Below are 25,455 nucleotides of genomic sequence, written 5' to 3'. Positions count from 1 at the left end.
TGTCTTTTGTCCCTATTTCATGTTCACTGTTGAAATTCAGCCTAGAATGAAAGTTACTGTGCAGGGAAATTTCTTTTAAGTGACTTGAATTCACTTCTACGAGATGGTCGCACATATGATAAGCATTAGTTTGCAGCTGTGGTTTGGGACATATTATCATATGTGTACTACAAACATGTTTGGAGACTGCCGCAGAAAGGAATAAGTTTGAGCTTATGTTAAGTAAGCAGTGGCCGCTGCAATTTTCGAAGTCATTTTTTACCCGAGTGTAATCATTAAGTCCGAAGGGACAGATTAAGTCACAAATCAAGAACACTTATGTATTAGGGAACGCTTCCAGAACCGTCAGCTGTGATCCTCTAGGAGACTGGCAAACCATGTCCGCAAGTACTTGTTCCATGAAAAGCGATCGGTGCGCAAAGTCGTACCTCGAGCAGGGCAAACCCGAAAATTCCTTAATAGCTGCAGCTATCTTTAAGCAAGAGCGGTAATTAACCGATGTGTACTCGATGTGGGTTTTAGAAGAATTTGTGTGTGACAGAAAGACGCATGCGCTCAAGCATAACTACAGCAGCGCGCTGCGGATCTCATCCGATGGGCGCTCGCGATATCCATCCCCTTCTGGTGGTGCTGCGGCAGTGACTCGGAAAACTGAACCTTCTCATGCTGTTTATGGAGCGCGCAGCAAGCCGCACCGTGTGTGTTCTATCCAGCAGCCGTGGATCAGTAGCCACTGGTTGTTTCACTGGCGATGATTGTGTAGATCACCGACAGCTGTTCAACTAAAGTCATGTGAACTGCCAATCTATACAGAGGCATGTAGCATAAATCAGTGTTAACTGAATGCGGAATGAGGATGCTTACGCTTTGCTGTGGCAACTCAGAAAGCTGCTAGAACTCGGAGGCCACGCATATTATGTTGGAGGAGAGGGGGGGCTTGCCATCATGCCATCACCATCAATGCGCCACATTTTCTCATTTTGCGAGTGGTGCGCAGTCGTCGTGGGTATTGTTCTTTTGTGTTCCGCAATGGGAAAGCATGAGAGCACATGGCTGCATTCACGCTGAAAGCTGTAGAATATGCACTGGAGCATGGGAACCGTGATGCAGGCAGAAATTTCAGTGTTGAAGAAGCTTGCATTCGTTACTGATGAAATCAGCGGGAAAAAACTTCAGGCCACTAACAAGTCATGACAGGCCTTCTGCGAGCCGAAGTATGTAGAGTGTCTGCAACTGGAGGAGCGACTTGTTCAGCATCTATGGGACCTACGACAGGATGGCTGTGCAGTGTCCTTGGACATGGTGCAGCATGAGGCACGAAGGATTTTAGGACAAGTTCCGGTTGACAACACACTTCATGCGACGACGACGTTTATCCGTCGGTGCTTGCTTTAAACAGTTTTCGCAGGAACCTTGTAGAAAGCGTACGCAACAAGTTGAAAGAGACCTGCGTACTGACACTGCTGCAATTCCAGGCGGCCTCACCTCAGTGCTACAGCTTTTGGACCAGTCTTTGAACAAGCCCTTCAAAGACTATGTGTTGGACGGCTGTACACAATCTGGATGGCTGTAGGTCAGCATGCGCTCGCTCCAGAGGCTGTCGGTAGAAATGCTTTGTGGCTGGATTTCTGAAGCGTGGCAAGTGGTCTCCGTCGACGTCGTCAGGAAAAGCTTTAAGAAGATTCAAATATGTGACGCAACAGATGCAAGCGAAGACGACATGTTATGCAATTCAGACAAAGGAAATTAGTGCACACTCAGCGTTAATGAGTGCGTGCTCACTGACTCTAAATAGGGGGGAGAGAGGAGCGTGCATGGCACCTCTGTCAATAAATTGTTGTGTATGTGTGTACAGTTGATGTTTCTCACCCATTCATTAAAAAGGCAAGTAGGTAGCTTTTGGCTTTATTTTAGAGCACAGCTCTTAGGAGCCCGTCCCTGCGTTGAACGTTGGCGTGGCTCGGCATCATTCTTCGGCGTAACCGAGCGAACGAACACAGAGAAATATTAAAGCGAATGTAGAGCGCAGCGGGAGATAAAAGACGAGAGAGCAAAGAGGGAAGCGGAGGAGAAGGCTACAGTGAAAGCATGAGGTGGAAAGTGAAGGGGGAGAGTATGTCAAAAGGGTGAGGAGGAAAGCACAGTGCCACACGAGACTAGGTGATGGCGCCGTAGTATTTGTAATCTGATTGCATGCATGATGTGAATTGTGTAGCACTTTCTGGAGGCCACGCAATTACACTGGAACCTTCGACAGGTCACATATAAAAGCTGACGTGCTCGACCCGCACATCAGATTTCTACCGATCGCCGATTCTGCTCACCGGTATCCTCTTGTTTGAATATTACTTGTTTTGCAACAATTCACTCCATTTGCAACCTGCCGCACGAGACAGACTGTCCGTGCCAGCCAACATATTGTGACATGAAAACACGTATAGAGCTGCTCTAAAATTTCGCATTAGGTGGTATTGAAATTGTCGGTGCATTTTTACGCTACTGCGTTTATTGGTAAATGTTGTCAGAGTAGCCATACTCTTGACATACATTCAAATTTAATGCGACAGCATGTGAGCCCAAAATTTTACCCCTCGTAATGAACGCACCCCAAACTTCGAGCTGGATTTTGTGAAAGAAAAGTGTGTTTATACATGAGTAAATATGGCATGTAAATTTTCATGGCTCAGATTCATTTAATTTAGGCAGTCCTAAAACATTTCAACACCAGTAAATATTACATAAGAAACACTGTTGCTGACTAGAGGACACTCGACAAAACTTCTACTGTGGTTCACGTGCCTGTCTAAAAAAAAAAAAAAGACTACTCATGAGGAATGTCACAACAGACATTATTATACATACAAAATTGTGCGCACAGCCATATCTGAAACCCTACAATGACACGAACAGCAACAACCTGTGGGGAAACAGTTGAAGCAGTTTCACCTGCAATAACAGGTGAGCAATTTGTGCTCAGGCAGAATGAAATGCCACAAATTGTGCGTTTGTGGTTGACAAAGATTTCCTGTCCTGACATCATACCGTAGCAGGATTATCTGACTGTACTCTCTTGAAACACTGCGTTAAAATCAACAGTGCGTAAAAATTGTAAAATGACCTAACTACTTGTCACACACTCAAAATATCACATCTGCTATACCGCTGCAAGTATTAAAATGTTGTATGCACTTGAAGTAGTCTGGCACGATAAATAAGAAGTACAAGGTCACTGCCTTGATCAAATAAAATTAAGAAAAGAATAGTGGAAATATAAATACACCATGTTAAATACGAGACCTTGGGTGTACCCACTTAAAAATATATATATATATATAGTTAGCACAAATAAAAATGCCTGCCTGGCAAGCAAGAACATGGATACTACAGAAGAAAACATGCACGCACACCCACATACACACAAGAGGAATTAAATACACCTTGCCAGGAGTTATAAGCTGGGCTAGTCAGTTTACGACCAACACGGCGAACAGCCCAGATGATAAAGCAAGTGATATATATACAGTTAGATACAGCCAAAACTCAACCTGCCAAACAAGAATGTAACGAATTATCAGGTATAATGAGGTAAATTTAAAATGTCGCACTGATATCAGCACGTAACAAATATATGCTTATAACGAATCTCGAATACAGCAAAGCTTTTTCTTTTTTTTTGTCTAATACGACTTCGTTATAAGGAGGCCAGACTGCACGAAGAGGACAGACATTGCTCGCCATGTTGAACACTACGTTGGCTTCCGGGGGTGCGAGAGCACAGTCGCAATTAACTCTTGCGCCTGCACAGAGCGCTCTACAGCCTCCCGGAGACCGACAAGCTCCTTCTGCAGCACCTGTGCCTGAGTGTTCTGGACCGTGATGTGCTCCACGACGTGCCCCATGCGTTCCTCGAGCTGGAAAGGAAGGCATACCTCAGTTAGCTTTGCAAATCAACTTACTTTTACTTACCCGAACTAAATTAATTTGTTGGTTACATACGCTGCTAGATTGCTGCCTAAGTGGTGCTGCATAACATGTACGGTCGACTGCAAGAATTTACAGACTGCAGAATCTTAAAGAACACTGAATTTTTTTGAGCAGGTTGTGACCGTAGCTAGTAAAACCATACAACTCTATTGAAATGGTCTGTGCTGGATGCATGAAACAAGACGAAGAAGTGGGCCAGGGGAAGAAGAGGAGATGAAGAAGTTAGATAAAATGGTGGACGACACACGTCTCACCGAGATCATGTGCTTTCTACAGTCGTTCTAGTTAGGAACGCTCCATTTTAGTGCAGCCAACAGGTTTCGAAGCCCAGACATGTGGGTGACGTTTTTCGACGATCAGGCATCATTGGAGTCTGTTGTTTCCACCCGATACCAAGTGCACCATGAGTCAGCGCCGGACCTTCCTTGCAGAGTTAGTTCCACCGGGCTGATCAACACAGTGTTGCAAAAAGCTGCAATCAGCTGCCAAGCTCTGGTGCAAACAGGATCGGTGACAGTGAATCAACAGCTCCAGGCACCGAGCGAACTCGTTCTGGAACCCATGTGCCGTGGCACCCTCAAAGAGGAAATGCCTGCCAGGAAGGTAAGCCTGGTCTTGACTGTCACAGAACAACCACAAAGGCACATGATGCAACACAGTGAAATAATGAGAACTTTGGTCCAACCGCTTAATCAAGTAAAATCTGCACGAGATATTGTTGAGCCGGATGTTTTTGAAGGAGACTCACAAAGTGCACAGTACTGGCTCTGGTTCTTCGAGCGCACCTGTGACAAGAATATGTGGCACTCCGTCGACACAAAGATATTGAGTATGCGCCACTATTTGGGCGCTATCGCCTGAAAATGGAATAATGTGCAACTGAAAGATCATGGACCAACACGTTGGGAACTATGGAAAAGAAACTCTTTCGTAATTTTCCAAGGCAATGCAATGGAAAGATGGGATGCTGCACTACAATTCAGATATACATTTGGCTCTCTGCTTGAGTACTGCCTTGAGAAGTGTCACCTGTTGTATTCTTCAGAGCCGAAGCTGCCTTCTCCTGCAGTTGTAGCTTTGGTAATGCAAGGGTTGTGTATGAGGATCTGTAGTCAAGTCCAGCTCAAAGGTCCAAGAACATTTGATGACTTTCTGAGCTTTCTACAGACCTCAGTGCCATTGAGAAGACAGCCAGACGGTAGAACAGAACAACTTGATTCTCATAAGTTGAGTGAACATGTAGAGTCGTTGCCGTCATCTGAGTGTGAAGATAGCTTCATAAACAAACCCCGAGGAAGTGTCGATCATGAATGTGGTTATGGTGAAGGACCCGTTACTGCAGTTCATGACACGCTAGTTCCACATAAGCTGACTACTGTGGATCATAAGCCCCAGAAATAGAGCTACAGTGAGACCGTGTATTTGGTGCCATCTACCCATTAAGGTAGATGGCATTGAAATGAAGGCCCTCGTTGACATTGGGGCTTCTGTGTAAGTTATCAACGATAGCCGAGTGGATGCCGGTCATTTGCACGCTGGTAGAATGTTGTGTATCCAAGCCTACGATGGGTCAGTGACCATGCATAGGGAATGGGTAACCCTGGCTATTGAATTCCAAGGACATTCTATTACCAGTGACGTATCAGCAGTTCCCAATGTCGCCAATGATTTTCTTTTGTCCCGCCTAGACATGAGAAAACCTAAGATAAACCTCCACTGGGACGACAAAGTAATGGCCGGAGACACCATAAGAACAGAAGATCCCGGTGAAGAACCTAGTGTATCAAGGCTGACTTTCCACCAGCAAGACGTCAAGACAAAGTACCCAGAGCTGACATGCATGGGTAGCTACCCTCCAGCAATGAAATCACATGTCGTTCCTTTCGAGCTCGCAGATAAAACAGTGGTTCGTAGAACCCCCTATAATATGTCCAGAGATAAAAAGATGTGGCTGAAAAAGGAGTTGCAAGAAATGCTAGATGCAGGTATCATCTGGCCTTCTGTATCCTCATTTGCTTGTCCTTTAACTACATATTGCACCAAAAGAAGACTGAACATTCTGCCTCTGCACAGACTACCGGGCTCTCAATCGTCAACTGAATTGATACCTTATCCAATGCCGAGAATTGACGACATCATTGATGAAACTGGTGGTCGCCATTATTATTCACGATTAGATCTCTGCAAGGGCTTTTGGCAGATTCCACTAAGTGAAGAAACGAAGAAGTACACTGTGTTCATAGCCCCATTTGACTTGTTTGAGTACAACTGTCTACCATTTGGCTGGAAAGCTCCCCTGACTGGTTTTATAAGATTATGACCGACATTCTTAAACCTTACTTGGGCACATATTGCAATGTGTACATCAACGACATCATCAGCTACTCAAAGACCAAGGAGGAGCACTGTAGTCATTTTTTAAAAGTCCTTCTTGCTCTCTGCCTTGCTCAACTCAATATCAACTTCAAGAAAAGCGTGTTCTTTCGTGATAAAGTAGTATTTCTTGGCAGAGTGTTCGATGCACACACTAAAAGCACTAAGCAAGCATCGGTAGAGAGAATCTCCAAGCTGGTAAAGCCTTATGACGTGCACTCTCTGCACATTTTTCTTGGCATAGCAGGAAACTTCAGCGCATTTGTCAAAGACTATGCACTGGGAACAAGGCGCCTCACACGTTTAACCCAGAAAGACATACCTTTTCAATGGGACGAGGAGTGCAAAGGTGCCTCTCTTGTGAGCTGGTAAAACCAATATCGTCGGGCCCCGTCTTGCGAATACCGGATTTTTCTCTGCCTTTTGTGCTGAATGCAGATGCATCACACTATGCTACGAGTGCAGTTCTATACCAGAAACCTTCAAAACAAGCTGACCAAATGAAACACCACGATGTGAGGTACTACAGCTATACGCTAAAACCCACTGAAATCAATAACTCTATCACAGAAAAGGAGGCTCTGGCCATCTTAAAAGCTGTTCAATACTTTTGTACTTACCTGGAAGGTGCCAAATTCAAGCTTTTCACTGATCATCAAGCACTGACTCAACTTCTGAGCATGGCCCAGCCATAAGGCCGCATTGCCATATGGGTCAACTAACTGCAACAGTTTGATTTAGTAATTTCACACTGTCCTGGCCCGCTCCTCACTGATGCTGAAGCACTACCAAGGTTACTTGTACACGAATAAAGCAAGTTCAAAGGATTCTTCGTCTGTACCAAGACACTCCTGGATCAGACAGACATTATGGTTTTTGGTGCACATATGAGAAACTGCTCATGAGATTCACATGAACAGGCATTAAAACAAAATCAGCAATTACATCTGCAAATGCCACCTCTGCCAGGTGAACAAAGTTAAATTAAAGCAATCGACAGATGATATGACAAACGTTGAATATTCAAGCGTCCCATTCGAAGTAATTCATTTGATCTTTGCAGAGCTCAAAAAGAAGGGGGAAGGAGTCAAATGAACATAAGCTTTCCTGCTTTCCATAGATGAGTGCACAAGGACAATTGTGGCTAAAGCTAGTATATAGAGGACGCACAAACAGTGTTATCAATCTCCTCAAGGCTGAATGTTTTAAATGCAGAAAGACACTAGACTGTGACAACGAGCCGGCTTTCCGGAGTGCCAAGTTATCAAAGTGGGCACAGAAGCACAAGATAAGGATAAAGTATTCTTCTCCATACCACCCACCACCAATGGCCTAGCAGAATGTGCCATACGAGACATCAGACAGTATATGAAGATGTATCCAGACTTTGCACGTGGCTGGAAGTACTGCCTCAAGGCCGCTGTGAAACATCACAACAGATTGTAGACCATTTGTTTAGGCTGCAGTACTCATTTTGCCACTTTGGATACAGCGCCCATACTTCCTGCAGATTGTTAGCTAGGCCTCCTAGAAAACCTCAAACTGACTGATATTGTCATGTGGTGGTGACGTTAAGAACACAGTAGCAATACTGTGATAGACAAAACTAACTTTTATTGGGCGAACCTGTGCCCACAAAACAGGCTACACTTATAGCGCAACGATAGCGGCGAACACGCTCGGCGATCGTCGAAAATCTGATCTGCGGGTCAAGCGCGTCGGCTTTTATACAGCAATCATCGAATGTTCCAGATTAAACGTTGGGACCCGCATGCCTTCTAAAATGTTCTACACCATTCGTGTCAAGCGATGAAATCAGATAGCACAACGTTCGGCGACAACAGACAGCGGATAGAAGCATCAATAACTTTCCAGAAACTTCGGACACATGCAGGCGCATCCCGCGCTGTGCGATAACATTTGTTAGGCGACAATACTTGTCGCCTGATAAAGACAAGTACACGTGTCAATACCCCCCTCTTAAAAAGCATCGACCCGATGCTGTAAACAAACGAAAGTAATAAGTAAGCACTCATAGCAAAGAAAAAACAAAAAAAACAAAATAAGGAAAGTTCGTTAGCGTCCGTAAAATGGTTTAAGACGCACCACGTGGACCACTTCAGGTCGTGCGCGACGTCGCTGTCAATGCGAAATGCCGTCTGGCACGACCTCATAGTCCAGAGCGCCAATACGTCGGATGACCTTGTAGGGTCCGAAATAGCGACGGAGTAGTTTCTCACTGAGTCCTCGTCGGCGTATCGGTGTCCAAACCCAAACACGGTCACCGGGCTGGTACTCGACAAAGCGTCGTCGGAGGTTGTAGTGTCGGCTGTCGGTCCTCTGTTGGTTCTTGATCCGTAGGCGGGCGAGCTGTCGGGCTTCTTCGGCGCGCTGGAGATAGCTAGCGACGTCAACATTCTCTTCGTCAGTGACGTGGGGCAGCATGGCGTCGAGCGTCGTCGTCGGGTTCCTGCCGTAAACCAGCTTAAACGGCGTGATCTGTGTTGTTTCCTGCACCGCCGTGTTGTACGCAAAGGTTACGTACGGCAGGACGGCGTCCCACGTCTTGTGTTCGACGTCGACGTACATCGCTAGCATGTCGGCGAGGGTCTTATTCAGCCGCTCCGTAAGACCATTCGTCTGCGGGTGGTAGGCCGTGGTCCTCCTGTGCCTTGTCTGACTGTATTTCAGAATGGCTTGGGTGAGCTCTGCTGTAAAGGCCGTTCCTCTGTCGGTGATGAGGACTTCTGGGGCGCCGTGTCGAAGCAGGATGTTTTCGACAAAGAATTTCGCCACTTCGGCTGCGCTACCTTTCGGCAGTGCTTTAGTTTCAGCGAAGCGGGTAAGGTAGTCTGTCGCCACGACGATCCACTTATTTCCGGTTGTTGACGTCGGAAAGGGTCCCAGCAAGTCCATCCCGATCTGCTGGAATGGTCGGCAAGGAGGCTCGATTGGCTGTAGTAATCCGGCTGGCCTTGTCGGCGGTGTCTTGCGTCGCTGACAGTCTCGGCATGTTCTGACATAACGGGCGACGTCGGCGGTCAGGCGCGGCCAATAATACTTTTCTTGTATCCTCGATAGTGTCCGGGAAAAACCGAGGTGTCCAGCGGTTGGATCGTCATGTAGGGCGTGCAATACTTCTGGACGAAGTCCTGACGGGACAACAAGAAGGTAGTTGGCGCGGACTGGTGAAAAGTTCTTCTTCACGAGGAGATTGTTTTGAAGCGTGAAGGAAGATAATCCGCGCTTAAATGCCCTGGGGACAACGTCGGTGTGCCCTTCCAAATATTCCACCAGGCCTTTTAGCTCCGGGTCTGCCCGTTGCTGTTCAGCGAAGTCTTCCGCGCTTATCATGCCAAGGAAGGCGTCGTCATCTTCGTCATCTTGCGGCGGCGGGTCAATGGGGGCGCGTGATAGGCAATCGGCATCGGAGTGTTTTCGTCCGGACTTGTAGGTTACAGTGATGTCGTATTCTTGTAGTCTGAGGCTCCACCGCGCCAGTCGTCCTGAAGGATCCTTTATACTCGCTAGCCAACACAACGCGTGATGGTCACTGACGACTTTGAATGGCCTGCCATAAAGATAAGGGCGAAATTTAGCTGTAGCCCAAACGATGGCGAGGCATTCCTTTTCGGTCGTAGAATAGTTGCCTTCCGCTTTTGACAGCGACCGGCTAGCGTAAGATATCACCTGTTCAACTCCGTTTTTCCTCTGGACTAGAACGGCACCGAGGCCTAGGCTACTGGCGTCAGTATGGATTTCTGTATCGGCGTACTCGTCGAAGTGCGCAAGTACAGGCGGCGACCGCATGCGTCGTTTGAGTTCTTCAAATGCGTCGGCCTGCGGCGTTTCCCACTTGAACTCAACATCACATTTAGTTAGACGTGTCAACGGCTCGGCGATGCGTGAAAAGTCCTTGACAAAGCGCCTGTAGTAGGCACACATGCCAAGGAATCTACGCACTGCCTTCTTGTCGGTGGGCTGCGGGAACTTTGCGATGGCAGCTGTTTTCTGCGGGTCGGGGCGTACTCCGGATTTACTGATGACGTGGCCTAGGAACAGAAGCTCGTCGTAAGCGAAGCGGCATTTTTCTGGCTTCAGAGTAAGCCCTGATGACTTGATGGCCTCTAGTACTGTCGTAAGCCGCCTAAGGTGATCGTCGAAATTTTCGGCGAAGACGACGACGTCATCCAAGTAAACAAGGCAGGTCTGCCACTTCAATCCTGCTAAAACCGTGTCCATCACGCGCTGGAAAGTTGCAGGCGCCGAGCAGAGTCCGAATGGCATGACCTTGAACTCGTAGAGGCCGTCTGGCGTGATGAAGGCGGTCTTTTCGCGATCTCTCTCGTCGACTTCTATTTGCCAGTAGCCAGACTTGAGATCCATCGACGAGAAGTACTTAGCGTTGCAGAGCCGATCCAATGCGTCGTCTATCCGTGGAAGGGGGTATACGTCCTTCTTCGTGATCTTGTTCAGACGACGATAATCGACGCAGAAACGTAGGGTTCCGTCCTTTTTCTTCACCAGGACAACAGGGGATGCCCACGGGCTTTTCGACGGCTGGATGATGTCGTCGCGCAGCATTTCGTCGACTTGTTCTCTTATAGCTTCGCGTTCTCGCAGCGAAACTCGGTAAGGGCTTTGGCGGAGTGGTCGAGCGTACTCCTCGGTGATTATGCGATGCTTGGCGACTGGTGTTTGTCGAATCCTCGATGTCGTCGAAAAGCAGCCTTTGTATCGTCGGAGCAGACTTCTGAGCTGCTGTTGCTTAATCACTGGGAGACTTGGATTAATGTCGTAGTCTGGTTCGGGAACCATGGTTGTCGGGGTAGATGCGGCGGAATCCGAGAGGACAAACGCACTACCGGTTTCCACAATTTCCTCGATGTACGCGATCGTCGTGCCCTTGTTGATGTGCTTGAACTCCTGGCTGAAGTTTGTCAGCAACACTTCAGTTTTCCCTCCATGCAGTCGAGCGATCCCTCTTGCGACGCAAATTTCACGGTCTAGCAGGAGACGTTGGTTGCCTTCGATGACACCTTCTACGTCAGCGGGTATTTCGGTGCCGACCGAAATAACAATGCTGAAGCGGGGCGGGATGCTCACTTGGTCTTCGAGCACACTCAAGGCGTGGTGACTACGAGGGCTCTCCGGCGGTATCGCTTTATCTTCCGACAGCGTTATTGACTTCGACTTCAGGTCGATGACTGCGCCGTGTTGGTTCAGGAAGTCCATGCCGAGAATGACGTCTCGTGAACACTGCTGGAGGATAACGAAGGTGGCAGGGTAAGTCCGGTCATGAACGGTTATTCTTGCCGTGCAGATTCCAGTCGGCGTAATGAGGTGTCCTCCAGCGGTCCGAATTTGGGGGCCCTCCCATGCAGTCTTAACCTTCTTCAACTGGGCGGCGATGTGTCCACTCATTACGGAGTAATCGGCCCCTGTGTCGACTAAGGCAGTGACTGCGTGGCCGTCTAGTAGTACATCGAGGTCTGTGGTTCTTTGTCTGGCGTTGCAGTTGGGTCTTGGCGTCGGATCACGGCTGCGTCGTGTTGAACTGAAGCTGGAACGTCGCGTCGTCAAGCCGTCTTTCGTCGGTGTAGTCTCGGCTTCCTGACTTCGTCGGGTCGGCGGCGTGTCATCATTAGGTCGTCGAGATCGTTTCTTTGTCGTCTTCGTCGTCGGCGGAGGATCTTCGTCAGTTCGACGAACAGCAACCGCACCTCCATTGGTTGCTGCTTTTAGTTTTCCGGATATGGGCTCGTAGAGCGGCCCCGGGCTGGGCCGGTGTATGGTCGGCGCTGCGGCGACAGGTAGCGTCCTGGTGACGGCGAACGGGATGGCCGTCGAGGGCTCCACTGAGTAGCGGCGAGGTAATCGGCGATGTCACGTGGGCGCTCTCCAAGCTGTGGACGCGGCGCGTTGACGGCGAAACCTCGCAGTCCCATCTCCCGGTACGGACATCGTCGGTAGACGTGACCCGCTTCTCCGCAGTGGTAGCAGAGCGGGCGGTGGTCAGGAGCACGCCAGATGTCCGTCTTCCTCGCGTAGGTGCGCTGGGCGACGGGTGGTCGTGCTCGCGGCGGCGGCGGCGGACGACGAAACTGCGGAGTGACAGGGCCCTGGCGTGGTCGCGGAGGGGGTCCTTGACGGCGTGCGACGGCGGCGTAGGTCATCGCTTGCGGCTCAGGCTGCGGCGATTCAGGGGCTACTCCAAGTTGTTGTTGGAGCTCCTCACGCACGGCGTCGGCAATCGAAGTCACTTGAGGCTGTGATGATGGGAAGAGCTTTTGTAGCTCCTCCCGCACGACAGCTCGGATAGTCTCGCGTAGGTCGGCGGCGGCCAGTGACTGAACTCTGGCGTAGTTTGCCGAGGTCGTGCGGCGGTCGAATTGCCGGTTTCGCATCTCGAGTGTCTTCTCGATGCTGGTGGCCTCGCGAAGAAACTCGTCGACGGTCTTCGGTGGGCTTCGTACCATTCCGGCAAAAAGTTCCTCTTTCACACCACGCATCAGCAGGCGGACTTTCTTGTCCTCGGGCATTTCAGGGTCGGCGTGGCGGAAGAGACGGCTCATTTCTTCCATGTAGATCGTGGTCGTCTCATTAGGTAGCTGCACCCGGGTTTCTAATAGCGCTTGGGCTCGTTCTCGGCGTACGACGCTTGCGAATGTCTGCAGGAAGCCGCTTCGGAAAAGTTCCCAGGTCGTTAAGGTGGCTTCTCGGTTCTCGAACCACGTCCTGGCCGCGTCTTCCAATGCGAAGAAGACATATCGCAGTTTGTCGTCGCTGTTCCAGTTGTTGAACGTAGCGACTCCCTCGTACGTCTCAAGCCAGCTTTCCGGGTCCTCGAAAGTTGAACCACGGAACGTCGGAGGCTCCCTGGGCTGCTGCAGCACGATGGGCGATGCCGGGGCTGCCATTGGGATGGACTTGGTGGCGATCTTCCTGGTCGTCTCAGGCAAAAGTCCGTGCTCCGGGGGCAGTTGTTGAAGACGGCGGCTTGCTCGATGGTCCGGGACTGCGTTGGTGTTGTCTTTGCGTTCCGGGCTTGGATCACGGCTTGTCGGGGGCGTCCGGTACATGGACCAAATGCACCTCCACCAGATGTCACGTGGTGGTGACGTTAAGAACACAGTAGCAATACTGTGATAGACAAAACTAACTTTTATTGGGCGAACCTGTGCCCACAAAACAGGCTACACTTATAGCGCAACGATAGCGGCGAACACGCTCGGCGATCGTCGAAAATCTGATCTGCGGGTCAAGCGCGTCGGCTTTTATACAGCAATCATCGAATGTTCCAGATTAAACGTTGGGACCCGCATGCCTTCTAAAATGTTCTACACCATTCGTGTCAAGCGATGAAATCAGATAACACAACGTTCGGCGACAACAGACAGCGGATAGAAGCATCGATAACTTTCCAGAAACTTCGGACACATGCAGGCGCATCCCGCGCTGTGCGATAACATTTGTTAGGCGACAATACTTGTCGCCCGATAAAGACAAGTACGCGTGTCAATATCAAGGAAACTGTCAAAGAACAGGAGGTCTACAAGCGCTGCATGGAGAGGAACTTTGATAAAAGGCATAACGAGAGAGCGGACATACAACCTGGAGACTATGTCCTTGTAAAAAAAGGTGCTGTACCATCAAATTGAAACTTTTACAGACCATTTCAAGTGGTTAAGACCGTATCCCAGCATGGAATATTAAAGAATATCTGCTACACCGGAGCATTGGGTCAAACAGAGGCAACATACCCAATATTCAAGTATTACACCAGGAGGTGTAATGAAAGGTCCAGAAGAATTAAGCGGTCTGTGCTGATTGCACGAAAGAAGACGAACAAGTGGGCTAGGGAAAGAAGGGAGGATGAAGAAGTTAGATTAAATGGCGGACAACAATCGATGCTTCCGAAACTGTGACTTTTTTTATTTATCGCAACTTTAGCGCATTGGGAGTAAATCTTTTGTTTTCCAAATGAGAGAAAGTTGTATTTCTGGACGTTCCCTTTTTTTGGTCACGGAAAACGGGTCCGCGTTACAATCAAGGGCGCATTAGAATCGAGTAAATACGGTCTATATGATACAAGTTTGATGCCACATGCCAATACGACAGAGGTCAAAATTTGGAGGATGCTTAAGCTTCGCCTTTAAGAGTGGAACGTGATAGCATTCAAAGATCCCCAACTGCTTCTCATGCTTCCTGGCAACTGGAGCATATGTAACTATAATGTTTACTAGGAAACAATGGCTGCAAATACTATACACGAAGGCAGGCTTTCTGGTAGAAACGGCCTCTGGAGTGGGCCGCAATATGGCGGAGGAGAGCGCAATCTGGAAGTGTTGCAAGGAACCAGGTGTGCTGCTCCGTGGCCTCCAAGATATTAGCGGGCCGGCGCACACAAATGGCGTACGCCGTGGCCGGTCTATGAATGGTAGAAATGCTGGAAAAGGGGTTGCTTTGAGTTTTCGCTTAACAGAATTAACATTCGAATTACAATCCGACACTATCATTTCTGTAGGTTGTGTGTAAGTCGTACTTTACGATTTTTCTGTCTTTTAGCTTGAGGAATTCAATTAGTTCAGTGACTTTCTTGCACCACATGCAGGGCCTAGGTATAGATGGTTCAAAATTCTTTTTGGTGAAATGACATCCAGCTTTGGACGCCAGACGTGGGATGCCAGATTTTCTGCAACACGGGACCCTTAGTCCTTTCGCTGTCACGGACGTACCGGTACGTCATCGCGCTTCCCCCCCACAGTGTCACTGACGTACCGGTACATTCTACATTGTGCATTCAAAATTTCGTGCCTGAGCGCAAAGCTGGTGCTCCTGGACTGGCCCCACCATCTGTTGACTCTTTCTACAAGTTCGTATTTTAGCCCCGACCTGTGTTAGTACATGTATTAAAGAGTACGGTGCGATTGACACTCCCCCCTCTCTCTTTGCTGAGTGGCGCGGTGGCTCCGCGTTCGCTGGATCATGCGTCGTGTGCGTGTGGTTATGGGTTCAAGGGTTGTTCTGCCATTTCTGCTGGTTTGAAGGTTCTTATTTTTCTTCTGTTGGTGTGTCTGCTACGGCGCGTCAAGTTCAGGCGCACGTTGCCTCTCCGAAAAGAGTGACTCGATTGCTGCTTTTGCTCTCTCGCTGCACCCTCGCTTCTGACTTGCAGCAGTAAACGTAAAGTCCTTCGAACATTGTTTTAGCCTTTTTCCATCTCCCTCTGTCCTCTTAATCACACAACGTCCCACTTCTCTCCGTTGTGCGGGCGACTGAAAGCGCATCCTACCTGCGCGCGGTTACTTTCGGATGGCTGAGCCGGGCGAGACCTTCGTCTGCTCATTGGAGCGGTGGCTGTTCCGATTCAGAATACAAGCCGAGCTCGGATTTGAACTCGGACAGCATCATTCAATGAAGAGATGGGTTCCGCATCGTCAGATTCGGATGTTGAACGGATGTTATAGTCAGGCTGATGATGATGTTTACTAACAACAGCTGCAGAACACTGAAATGTGCATATTGCATCGACTATGTTATTTGTATACTACTCATAATCAAAAATAAATTGATATGTTAATTCCCTTTATGCTCGTTCCCTGAAACCAAGCCAACACTGGGAGTGCGTCACGGCCAGAAAGGTCTGACAGCAAAAGGCTTAGAACTATCGCATTAAAATGGTGACGCTGCTTGTGTACTTCAGTTGGCTACTGGTGTGGCTAGTAGCAGCTGCGATACGGACTTTTCTGAATGGTGCTATGCACCATATTTATCATTTTCAATTGCAAACTGGCACATTTTTTAAAATCCTCAAATCTAAGTCAGCCCAATTGTTCGGTATATGATTATTTGAAAAAAAAAAAACATCAGCCTAGATTCAATAAATACGGGATGTGTTTTATACGCCGGAAGATATGAAACTTCTCTTGCACCATGCATTTCAAGATTTTTAACAAAGGGTTGAAACATATGGACTAAACATATTCATGCACAGAACTTTCTTTTTTAATGTGTGCATCACTCATAAAATTGTAAAACTATTAGCCCAAATTTGCTAAGCACACAAAAAATTCAGAAGGTTGTGTGGTATCAGTTGCAATGTATGAAATAGTTATTCTGTATCGCACATAAAAAGCAAGTGCAGCACAAAGTGTGTGGATCGAAGGTTCAACAACCGCACTACTTGCGCAGCTTCCACAGCACACCCTGCTAAGTACGAAATGAAGCGAAGGAGTCTTACGTACCCTTTGGTTGCTCTCAACCAGCTGCTGCAGCTGCTCGGTCATCTGCGACAGCAGGTCACCCTGACGCTGCTGCTCGGCGAAAATCCGCTCGATCACACTGTCGGCACTTGGCTGTCGAGATGGCCACCCGGCCTCCTCACCTGCCGGGTGGCAGTCTGCAAATGGAAAGCAAACATTTCGATTCAATTACGCAGCAACAGCTGCAATCGTGAACAGATGTACTGGCAGATGCACATATGTATATGAATTTAAATTACTGCTAAGTCATCGTTAAATATGGTAATGGCGCATACGAACAAGTTGCATGAAGGAGTGCTGCTTCTTGAAAGACAAGGATTGAATGATGCATATGTGTCCTTGCCTTCCAAGTGCACCCCAACATAGTATAACGTGAGGAATGCAGACACACGCGAGCACTGACTTGCAAATGAAGGTTTATGAAGAAAATGAAGGATATATACCCGCTCCGGCTAGTATCACTTGGCTTAAACAGCTGGGGAAAAACAAGGAAACATATTTATTTACTTTCATTACTGTGAGCCCTTTCAGGCTCACAGTAATTTCAAGCTGTTATAGGGTGGGTGAATTCGCAGCACTAAGAGCAAATGTACAAACAGCGTATTATAAGCAGTACAATGCAAACTGAAAGCAAAAATGTGTAAAGAGCATACAACAGAATAAAAAATATCAGCATAGAAATGGCATAGTACAATGCTATATGAAAATAAAGAACATCGAAATTAAACATTTAATCGTTCTAGCTTTTTTTTCAAAACTCGCAAGCAAGTTTGTATCATCAAATATTTCTGAGTTCAGTTTGTTCCACTATTCTATTGCTCTGACAAGAAATGAATGTTTGTAAACATCAACTCTAGGCATATAATGCCTAACAACGCATAGATGACAGGACTGAGGTGACACTCTGCCTGGATGCCGCTAGTAGAGTATATGTTGGCACAGAAAATAAAAGTGCATGTGTCAATGAAATGAAGTCACTAGATGAGAAGCCGTCTGTTAATTATTTGAGGGACAAAGACGTAAATATACAGCGCCGTGAACAAGGTTTTATTTTTTTCCTTTTTCACTCCATCGTCCCTTGGTTTTCATTCCATGGCTTCATTGTGCTGCCGTTTCAGCGACCGCTCGCGCATCCATGCAGGTGCACAGCAGTTAGTTTTGTTTTCGTCTCGCAGGCTATTCCCATTCGTCGCACTTGTAAAAGCTGATGCCTACCTGGCTTCTAATTTCTCAAAGGGTCCCTGATAGATGCTAGCTTGTTTATTGCTCACGGGGGTGCGATTACACCTGTTCACAGGTGGGCGCTAATCTACACAAACAATGCCACCATACAGGTATACGAACGATGCTGCCATGCCTACATTTCTTTTCTTAAGACTGAATAACTGATTGCCCCTCGTTGGCAGTTAGATGAAGGATTACTGCAAGTCTGTGACTGTTTAGACTTTTCAGACAGGTGCACAATTACGCTGTGGGCGTGCGCGCCAGTTGTTCTGATGCAAGTGAGTCGAGCGGCGATTTCTCCGATGCAGACTACTGCCCGAGTGCTGAATCGGAATACATCTCTGTCAGTGTATCTACTTTTTTTATTCTTATTAAAAATATTTACGCAAGCCCATCTGTATTCATGAATAAACAATGCTTATTTACTTACGAAAAATATTTCTTTTTCAATTTGTGGTCACAGTAAAAGAAATTGCAGTAAATTTTTTTTTGAGATAGGTCAACCTGAAGATTTGAAATCTGCAATAAATAAGTTCCACCCTGGGGCGGGGGAGGAGGGCGGCGCATATGGCAAAAGATATTTACCCTCAAAGGGTTAAAGGTCAGCTGCAACAAAATTTCACTTTGGCTCAATTTGTCATAAATTAGTACAAGGGAAACAGAGGGGCTCGATTTTTATTATTCATATTATAAGAAGCCACAAACAATGATACCAAGGCACTTGGTGTCATTGTTTGTTGACTTCTTATAATGTGACTAATAAAAATCAGGCCCCTCGGTTTCCCTTCTTCTGGTTCATTACAAACCGGGATCCCAAATCTGGCAGCTTTGATAACTTCAAGTAGCCTGGATGGGTTTATTGACCAGTTGCCTTCACCATAAAATGTTCATGTAAACGTGACGCCTGCGACAGAAAGGATGTTCCACATCCGCCGCCAAGGCTTGTGAGAGGGGCTAACACTACCAGGTTTAGTTCTGGTAGATAAACATGAATATTTCACAAAGTGAATAGGAAAATGGCACCACAGTAGCTCAATTGGTAGGAGCTTGGCACGCGTAATGCGAAGACGTGGGTCCATAACCCACCGGTGGCTAGTAGCTCTTTCAACCACTTTAATTTCCATTTATTTATCATTTATTTAAAAAAAGAAGAACTACAGTTAATTATCCCTATGCTGCCCTTGGTGTCATTGTTTGTCAGCTTCTTCTGTTATAAATGAGTAGTAAAAATTTGGAGTTTGCTTAATCTTCGCCTTTAAGAGTGGAACACGTCGGCATTCAAGGATACCTGACTGCTTCTGACCCTTCCTGGCAGCTACAGCTTATGCAACCGTAATGTTTACCGGGAAAAGCTGGCGGCGAACGCTATGCATGAAGGTGAGCTATCTCGTAGAAACACGGCCTCTTGCATGGGCGTGGATGCGAGTGCCATCTGGATGCTGTTGCAAGGAACCTGGTGCGCCGCTCTAAGAATTGTAGAAATGCTGGAAAAGGGGTTTGTGTTTCAGTTTCTGTGTAGCAGAATGATGTTTTCTTGCATATTCAAATTACAATACGACGCTATCATGGCTGTAGGTTCTGTCATCCTTTACGATTTTTCCGACGCATTTTACTTTGAGTAATTCAGTTAATTCAGTAATGTCATTGCGCTACACGGAGGGCCTGCGTGGTTGGGTATGCGTGGTTCGAAACAATTTATCACTCACGAGAAGCTCAATGCTGGATGCAGGGCGCAGGACACCAGATTTTTTGTGACACGGGGCCCTTAACGCTATCGCAGTAGTACACCACTGAGTCAATCTTGCCAAAGCCCCAGAGCTGGTAATTGCATAGCTTCCTTATTAGCGGCTTTTAACTAGCACCTAAGCAGACGAGGTGTGCACTTGGTGATGCCCTTACAGTGCAAGTCCCAGCATGCCACATTCGAGATTTTTCAGTGCGCCGGGCTTGCTTGCGTAGCCGCACCTGGCGAATCACAGAGACCAATCAGGGCATGAAGTACCTAGTGCAAGTGTCTCACATACCGAGAAGGCTCATCGCGGCACCAAACGGCGACTGTGGCATCTATGCTACGCCGTAGCAGGGCCTCCGAGCCGCGTGTTAGGACATGCGTCACTTCCAGCAAGCGGTAACGATGGTGCTTTTTTTTTTTTCAGTTTCAGACTCAAAGGTGCCTATTTTGACAAGCTTTTCATTACACTTCAACTCATATTTCAAATGTTGAAGTTTGCACGGAGGCTACCCTATATCTACTATATATTAAGCTCTGTTTCTTACGCAGTACAATATTTCACAGCAGTTGGTCTTTATTGACGCATTCACGGTGGCTCCCACAGACGTGGAAGCCATGACCTGGCAGCTGGTTTCTCCTTTCTTCGTGGTAGCATAACCAGTTGACCGAATCTCCAGGGAGCCTGCTCCAGCTGGTACTCCTGTTCGGCGTCAATACTCAATGCGGAGGGCAATGGTACCTGCCCATAATCGACTGTACTCTGTTCCATGCGTACCAGGCAACAACACAAAGGCTACAGAGACTTACTGCTCACGTTTACCACCAGAAAATAAAATTGAATTTTGTTAAAGACAGAAATGGAACCTTAGGAACAAATAAGCTGTTTGTTTCCATTGCACAGGCCTCTTAGAGGAGTACGAATGATCGCGGTATAGTCCGTAAAGTGTGGCTCTCTGAGTGATGTAGCCTGCTCCACTTTGTAATGTCTCATGTTTTACGCCTACTATGGCCACTGGGGTGACAGCCATTGTGCACTTAATCTAATTTTGTGCTTCATAGCACACAGCTGATGGCTTAAAATATTCATAGAATATATTTATTTAAAAAAATTTCGTACTTATAAATAATGACTATATCCAATTCAAAGACTGAATCTAATAGTAAAATATATGACCTGTTATTTCAATGTTTTTGATATTCTACAGACAAGAATGGAATGGAAACTGCAACAAGTGTACAAATAGGAGAACAATGCAAAGCAGGCCGTGAGCATCAACTTACGCTGCAGACTACTCGTTCCCGGCTCTTCCTTTACTGAAACCTGGGGGGCTTGTGATAGAGGATCTTCTGGGCACATGGGGCTGTCCTCCTCCTACAACAAGAGATAAGTGTAAGCACTCAAGCTCCACCATGGCATTTTTGGGATTATTTAAATGGCAAACGAGAAACACCTAAATGCACAAATAACTGTAACCTAAACTCACAAACTGTAGAAGATATCACAAGAAGCCAACAAACACTGACACCGAGGACAACATAGGGGAAATTATTTGTGCTTAATAAATGAAATAAGAAAACGGTAAATTAATGGAAATGAAAGTGGATGAAAAAACAACTTGCCGCAAGTGGAGAACAATCCCACAACCTTCGCATTTCACAAAGGTTGTGGGTTGTTGGCTTCTTATGATATGACTAATAAAAATCAGGCCCCTTGGTTAATCCCCTTCCTCCTCGTTTATACGGTAGAAGAAAAACATTAAACAATTTTGTAGAAGTCCAGCATCCTTTCAATACTTGTGCTTCTTAGGCCACAGAAATCATTTGTAGGGAAAACCCTGTACCCTTAAAGACAGTAAGTACTACTTTCATGGTGCATAAAGCCTCAGATGTTGAGCTATTACTGAAATAGTTCATCAGGCTTGCCCATTCAAAAGAATTTGAATAACACTACTGCCATTATAATGTGACATCTCAAAGAGCTGGTAGGAATGGTCGAGTTGGCAGCACCCATCATGAAATGCTGCATCCCTTGTGGCATGCCAAACCTTTGTTGATGGCAACGCTGTCCTGTCAGCTATTTGGCATTGCAAAGCATTTACATCGACTTTAGACTTTTCTAGAATGTCACTTCAGAGCACTATGGCATGAGCTATCTTGGAGTTGGCAAATGCTTCAACAATATTTTAATTTGACACAAGGGTTGGTCGAACACAACGGACCTCAATTTTGCCTATACGACACAGCCAGCACTGTACACGTCCAGTCGCCCGCACCGCGAAGAACACACATCACTCTATCGCATTGTATGGGCAGGTGCGTGCACACCTAAATTCGCACCCCATCGCCCTGCCATGGGAGGCACTGCTGCCCAGCTCCGACTGGCAAGACCAGCTCGACCTGGCACAACGGGTGCGATGGGCAGCCAATGCTACAGGACTACTGGAAAGAGGGGCCCTCCCATTGTAGAGCTGAATCGAAATTCTTTGAATAAACATTTACTCTCTCTCTATGCATACTTGACTTTAATGCTCAATAAGCTCCTCTCTTTAAGCTAGCTGGCTTGGTTCTGCACTTTAAACTGACCCTGTGTATGCTTGTTGGAGCTAAGGACATCTGCGCAGCCTGTGTTCAAACGTCGAATGGTAAGGTGTCAGGTCACTGGCAAAGTCTGCATAGAAGGCCAGTACGAAATTGACTATGCGTGCCTGTGTTAGTGAAAAGACCCCAACGAGAAGGTTTTATTGGAATATGCTGCACATATGCTGATTGATAAAAGCAGACCACTCCAGAAAAAAAAAAGAAGGTTGTACACGGTATGTTAGCATAACGTAACAATAGAAACGATGCACGCTTCCAAGCATGTGGTGATGTTTCAGGCATTGTTGAAGCAGTGTAGCTGTCAGCATTAAAATTTAACATTGCAACAGAAGCTCCTGCGTCTTCACTGCAGCTGTGTTCAAAATTACCTAGTCAAGTTTATCAAAGCACACATTTTGTGTTCCTTAATTCAAGAAGTGCAAGAATCACTGGAAACCAGTTTTGACGACACCTCTCGTAGAACTTTTATTTTTAGACACTCCCCAACACGCCAAATGTTACCAAATCATACTAAAAGTAAAAGTGCAGCCTTCATTTCATACGACGCAAGGCATTGCTTGTGGAAGAGTTACAACTATAATAAAACATGTCGAAAAGCTTTCAATGAAATTTGTTGGTTTCCTAGGGCACAGTAAGGAAAGAGTTAAAACAGTATGCTTGCTGTCTGAAGTGCCTAGCCTCAGCCAGCACATAACTGAGACAAAACGAAACTGAACAGAGGAAGAACACGTTTTAAACATCACAACACCGAAGGGCTACTTGCGAAATATGCCATACTGCGCTCACGTTATACTACATTATGAAAAGGGCAGTTTTACGACTTCACAAAGTGTCGACAACATATCAATTGGAGCGCACTTTTCCAGTGACGTGCCAGGAGGGCACGTAACTTTCCTGAAATGCTTTAAGTACACGGAATAAAACGTGATCATGCAATAAGGTTTGTCGCCCGTTCTGTGCAGCCAACCAAATGCGGGAAGATTTATAGTTTCACAAACAATGGGGCCAAACTTACGGAAACGTCACATTACAAAAAAAAGCGAGCTTCGTTCATGTGCAAAGGACGCGTTGCCCGCGCTATTTTTGTGGCGCTGGTGCAAGTCGCTCTGCAATCGAATATTCTCAACGCCAGTAAAACTTCATTTGGGCCTAGTTGGTACATAATTCAGGATTCTCCACGCCGCACGCAGTGAGAGACAGGGCGTACCTCAGGCTCGTCCTCGTCGTCACCGTCCTCGAAAAGGTGTGGCCCGGACTTCGCGCCACTCAGTGCAGTGCCGACAAGGGCGAGGATGCGGCCGCCCAGTCCCGGTAGTTGGACGATGTCGCTCGTCGCACTGAACAAGACGCCAAGCCATCAGCACACCACCGTAACCTGCACGCACGGCTTAAATTCACGACGTTTTTAACAGTTAGCTTACTTGTTCGCTGCCGCTAAACGTGCCGCGACAGACCTGTACTTAAAAGACCGTTTTGCCCAAGTGTTGCGCCATCGTTTGGCAGGCTTCTTTGAGGGCCCCATGGCGTTCAGTGTTCGCGTTATGGAGGCCCACAGCTCGTTTTTCCGAGCAACAGGCACTCGATGCGAGAACCCCGGTTTCGCCAGGTATGGGTGCTGCTCTATGAAAGAGACGAGAGCCTCCTCTTGGGCCCGCGACATATGGGCTCCTTTTGGCGCCATTTTTTTAACCCTGGTGCTCCTCATAGCCGAAGCCGATAAGATCCGATAACATTGGATTCATTAGTGGCTTCATTAAGATAAAACAATTTGGTCACATTCCCCGCTTCTGTGCCCGACGAACGGATATATTTTTATTGTTGCGTTATCTGTAATTTTGCCCGTACTAATAGGCGAATTTACAGCAATGGCGCGTCGTCTGCTATAGCGCCTTCGGTTCGAAGCTGCTCCAGGCTTTCCGCTTGTGACAACAAATGTTCTGCCCGATTAAGAGAACCTGTTCAGCATACTTGCAATGCGTCCTATTTTGCCTAGTTACTGTTAAACGTATGAATAACGTTGAGCAAGCAAAGAGGCACGAAATATAGGCAAAAAGAAAAGGTGCTGGGCGTCTTTCGCTGAGTGAAACAGTGCATGGCGCTATATATATGCGCGCTATACAGAAAAGAAAAAGAAAATGATGGGAATTTGTAGGAGGGTGCCTTAGCAAAGCTTAAAGACTTAGGGTGCTTTAGAACGTGGAATTCAAATTAAGTATACATATACACCAGAACACCGTGAATTCAAAGGGCGCCGCCATATTGATGAGCGCCGGTCGCGCCATCTATCCCAAGCGCCGCGAAGTAGCAGGCCTGGGCTGCCACGCCGGGAGATGCGACCCGGCGCGGAAGCGAAACTTGGGCTTTTTAGCTGGGCGGAAGGCGTGTTTCACGTTTTTTCTAACCTGTCATTTTCGCTGTCTGGATTCAATCAAACTTCAAGACCTCGTGCAAGTCCACAATGGACACACTGAGTGCTGTGCAGACTGCAGAAGCGAATACATCGGGTAGGTACGCTATTACGTTTGTACAAACCGCGCGCTATATGCTAGAACACCTGTGAGCTTTTTGGCACGTAACCTGTGAAGGAATTTACAGCACTGTGTTGGTGCCATATATTATTAAAGCACGCAGAACACTGTCATCTGCACTTTCAGTTTGGTCTTGTTTGTAATGGTCTCTACTGGGTTGGCCGCGCTTGGCAACCAACTGGCGAGGTCGTTTGACTGCCTGGTTAGCAGACACCTGCCCTTCACCACCTGCACACTGAAAACAAAATAGATGTTATAGTAAGAGGGCTGTAGTTCTTTCCCATGCCATCACTTTTGCGAAGATATAAAGTCCTCTCAAAATGAAATAGAAAATACACCAGGCCAATTGTATCGTGCAACCACTTAAGAGTACAACATTCAGAACAAAAGCCTACAGCACTCGAACAAGCAGCATATGATGCTAAACCTGCACTCATTGGAAAATGAGGTACTACAGTAGTTATAATGTTCAACTACATGTGCAGTCAAAGCCCGTATAACAGGGCGAGCATGACAGATGCAGGTGTTGTACAGTTGCACAAACCATGACAGAGCACGTAAAATTACCATCCCTACTTAAAGCTGCATCATCAGGACCCCTTTGGTACAAGACAACAACCGCACCTGCATTCCAAGAAATTAGCCCCACCAACTGCAGCTACCTGGTACCAGACCTGTTTCGCTTGTGCGAGGCCATCGGATTGTTGGCGCTCCCTTAGAAAAGAAAACAGTAAAAAAAAAAACTAGTGAG

At 47.0% G+C, this 25,455-nt stretch overlaps 1 protein-coding gene across 1 annotated transcript; it reads right to left on the bottom strand.

Moving 5' to 3' along the window:
* Window positions 1-2,029: 2,029 nt before the first annotated feature.
* Window positions 2,030-23,901, bottom strand: LOC135896663 (uncharacterized). Its single transcript, XM_065425147.1, has 5 exons — window positions 23,598-23,901; window positions 23,384-23,513; window positions 20,860-20,950; window positions 16,605-16,759; window positions 2,030-3,911 (listed from the first exon to the last, which is right to left on the bottom strand). The coding sequence occupies exons 1-5, from the start codon at window positions 23,879-23,881 to the stop codon at window positions 3,747-3,749; spliced, it is 825 nt and encodes a 274-aa protein (XP_065281219.1). The 5' UTR covers window positions 23,882-23,901; the 3' UTR covers window positions 2,030-3,746.
* Between the last annotated feature and the right edge of the window lie 1,554 nt (window positions 23,902-25,455).

The sequence above is a fragment of the Dermacentor albipictus genome, chromosome 3 (genome assembly GCF_038994185.2).
Source record: "Dermacentor albipictus isolate Rhodes 1998 colony chromosome 3, USDA_Dalb.pri_finalv2, whole genome shotgun sequence".
NCBI lineage: Eukaryota > Metazoa > Arthropoda > Arachnida > Ixodida > Ixodidae > Dermacentor > Dermacentor albipictus.
This window is presented reverse-complemented; position numbering and strand designations above follow the sequence as displayed.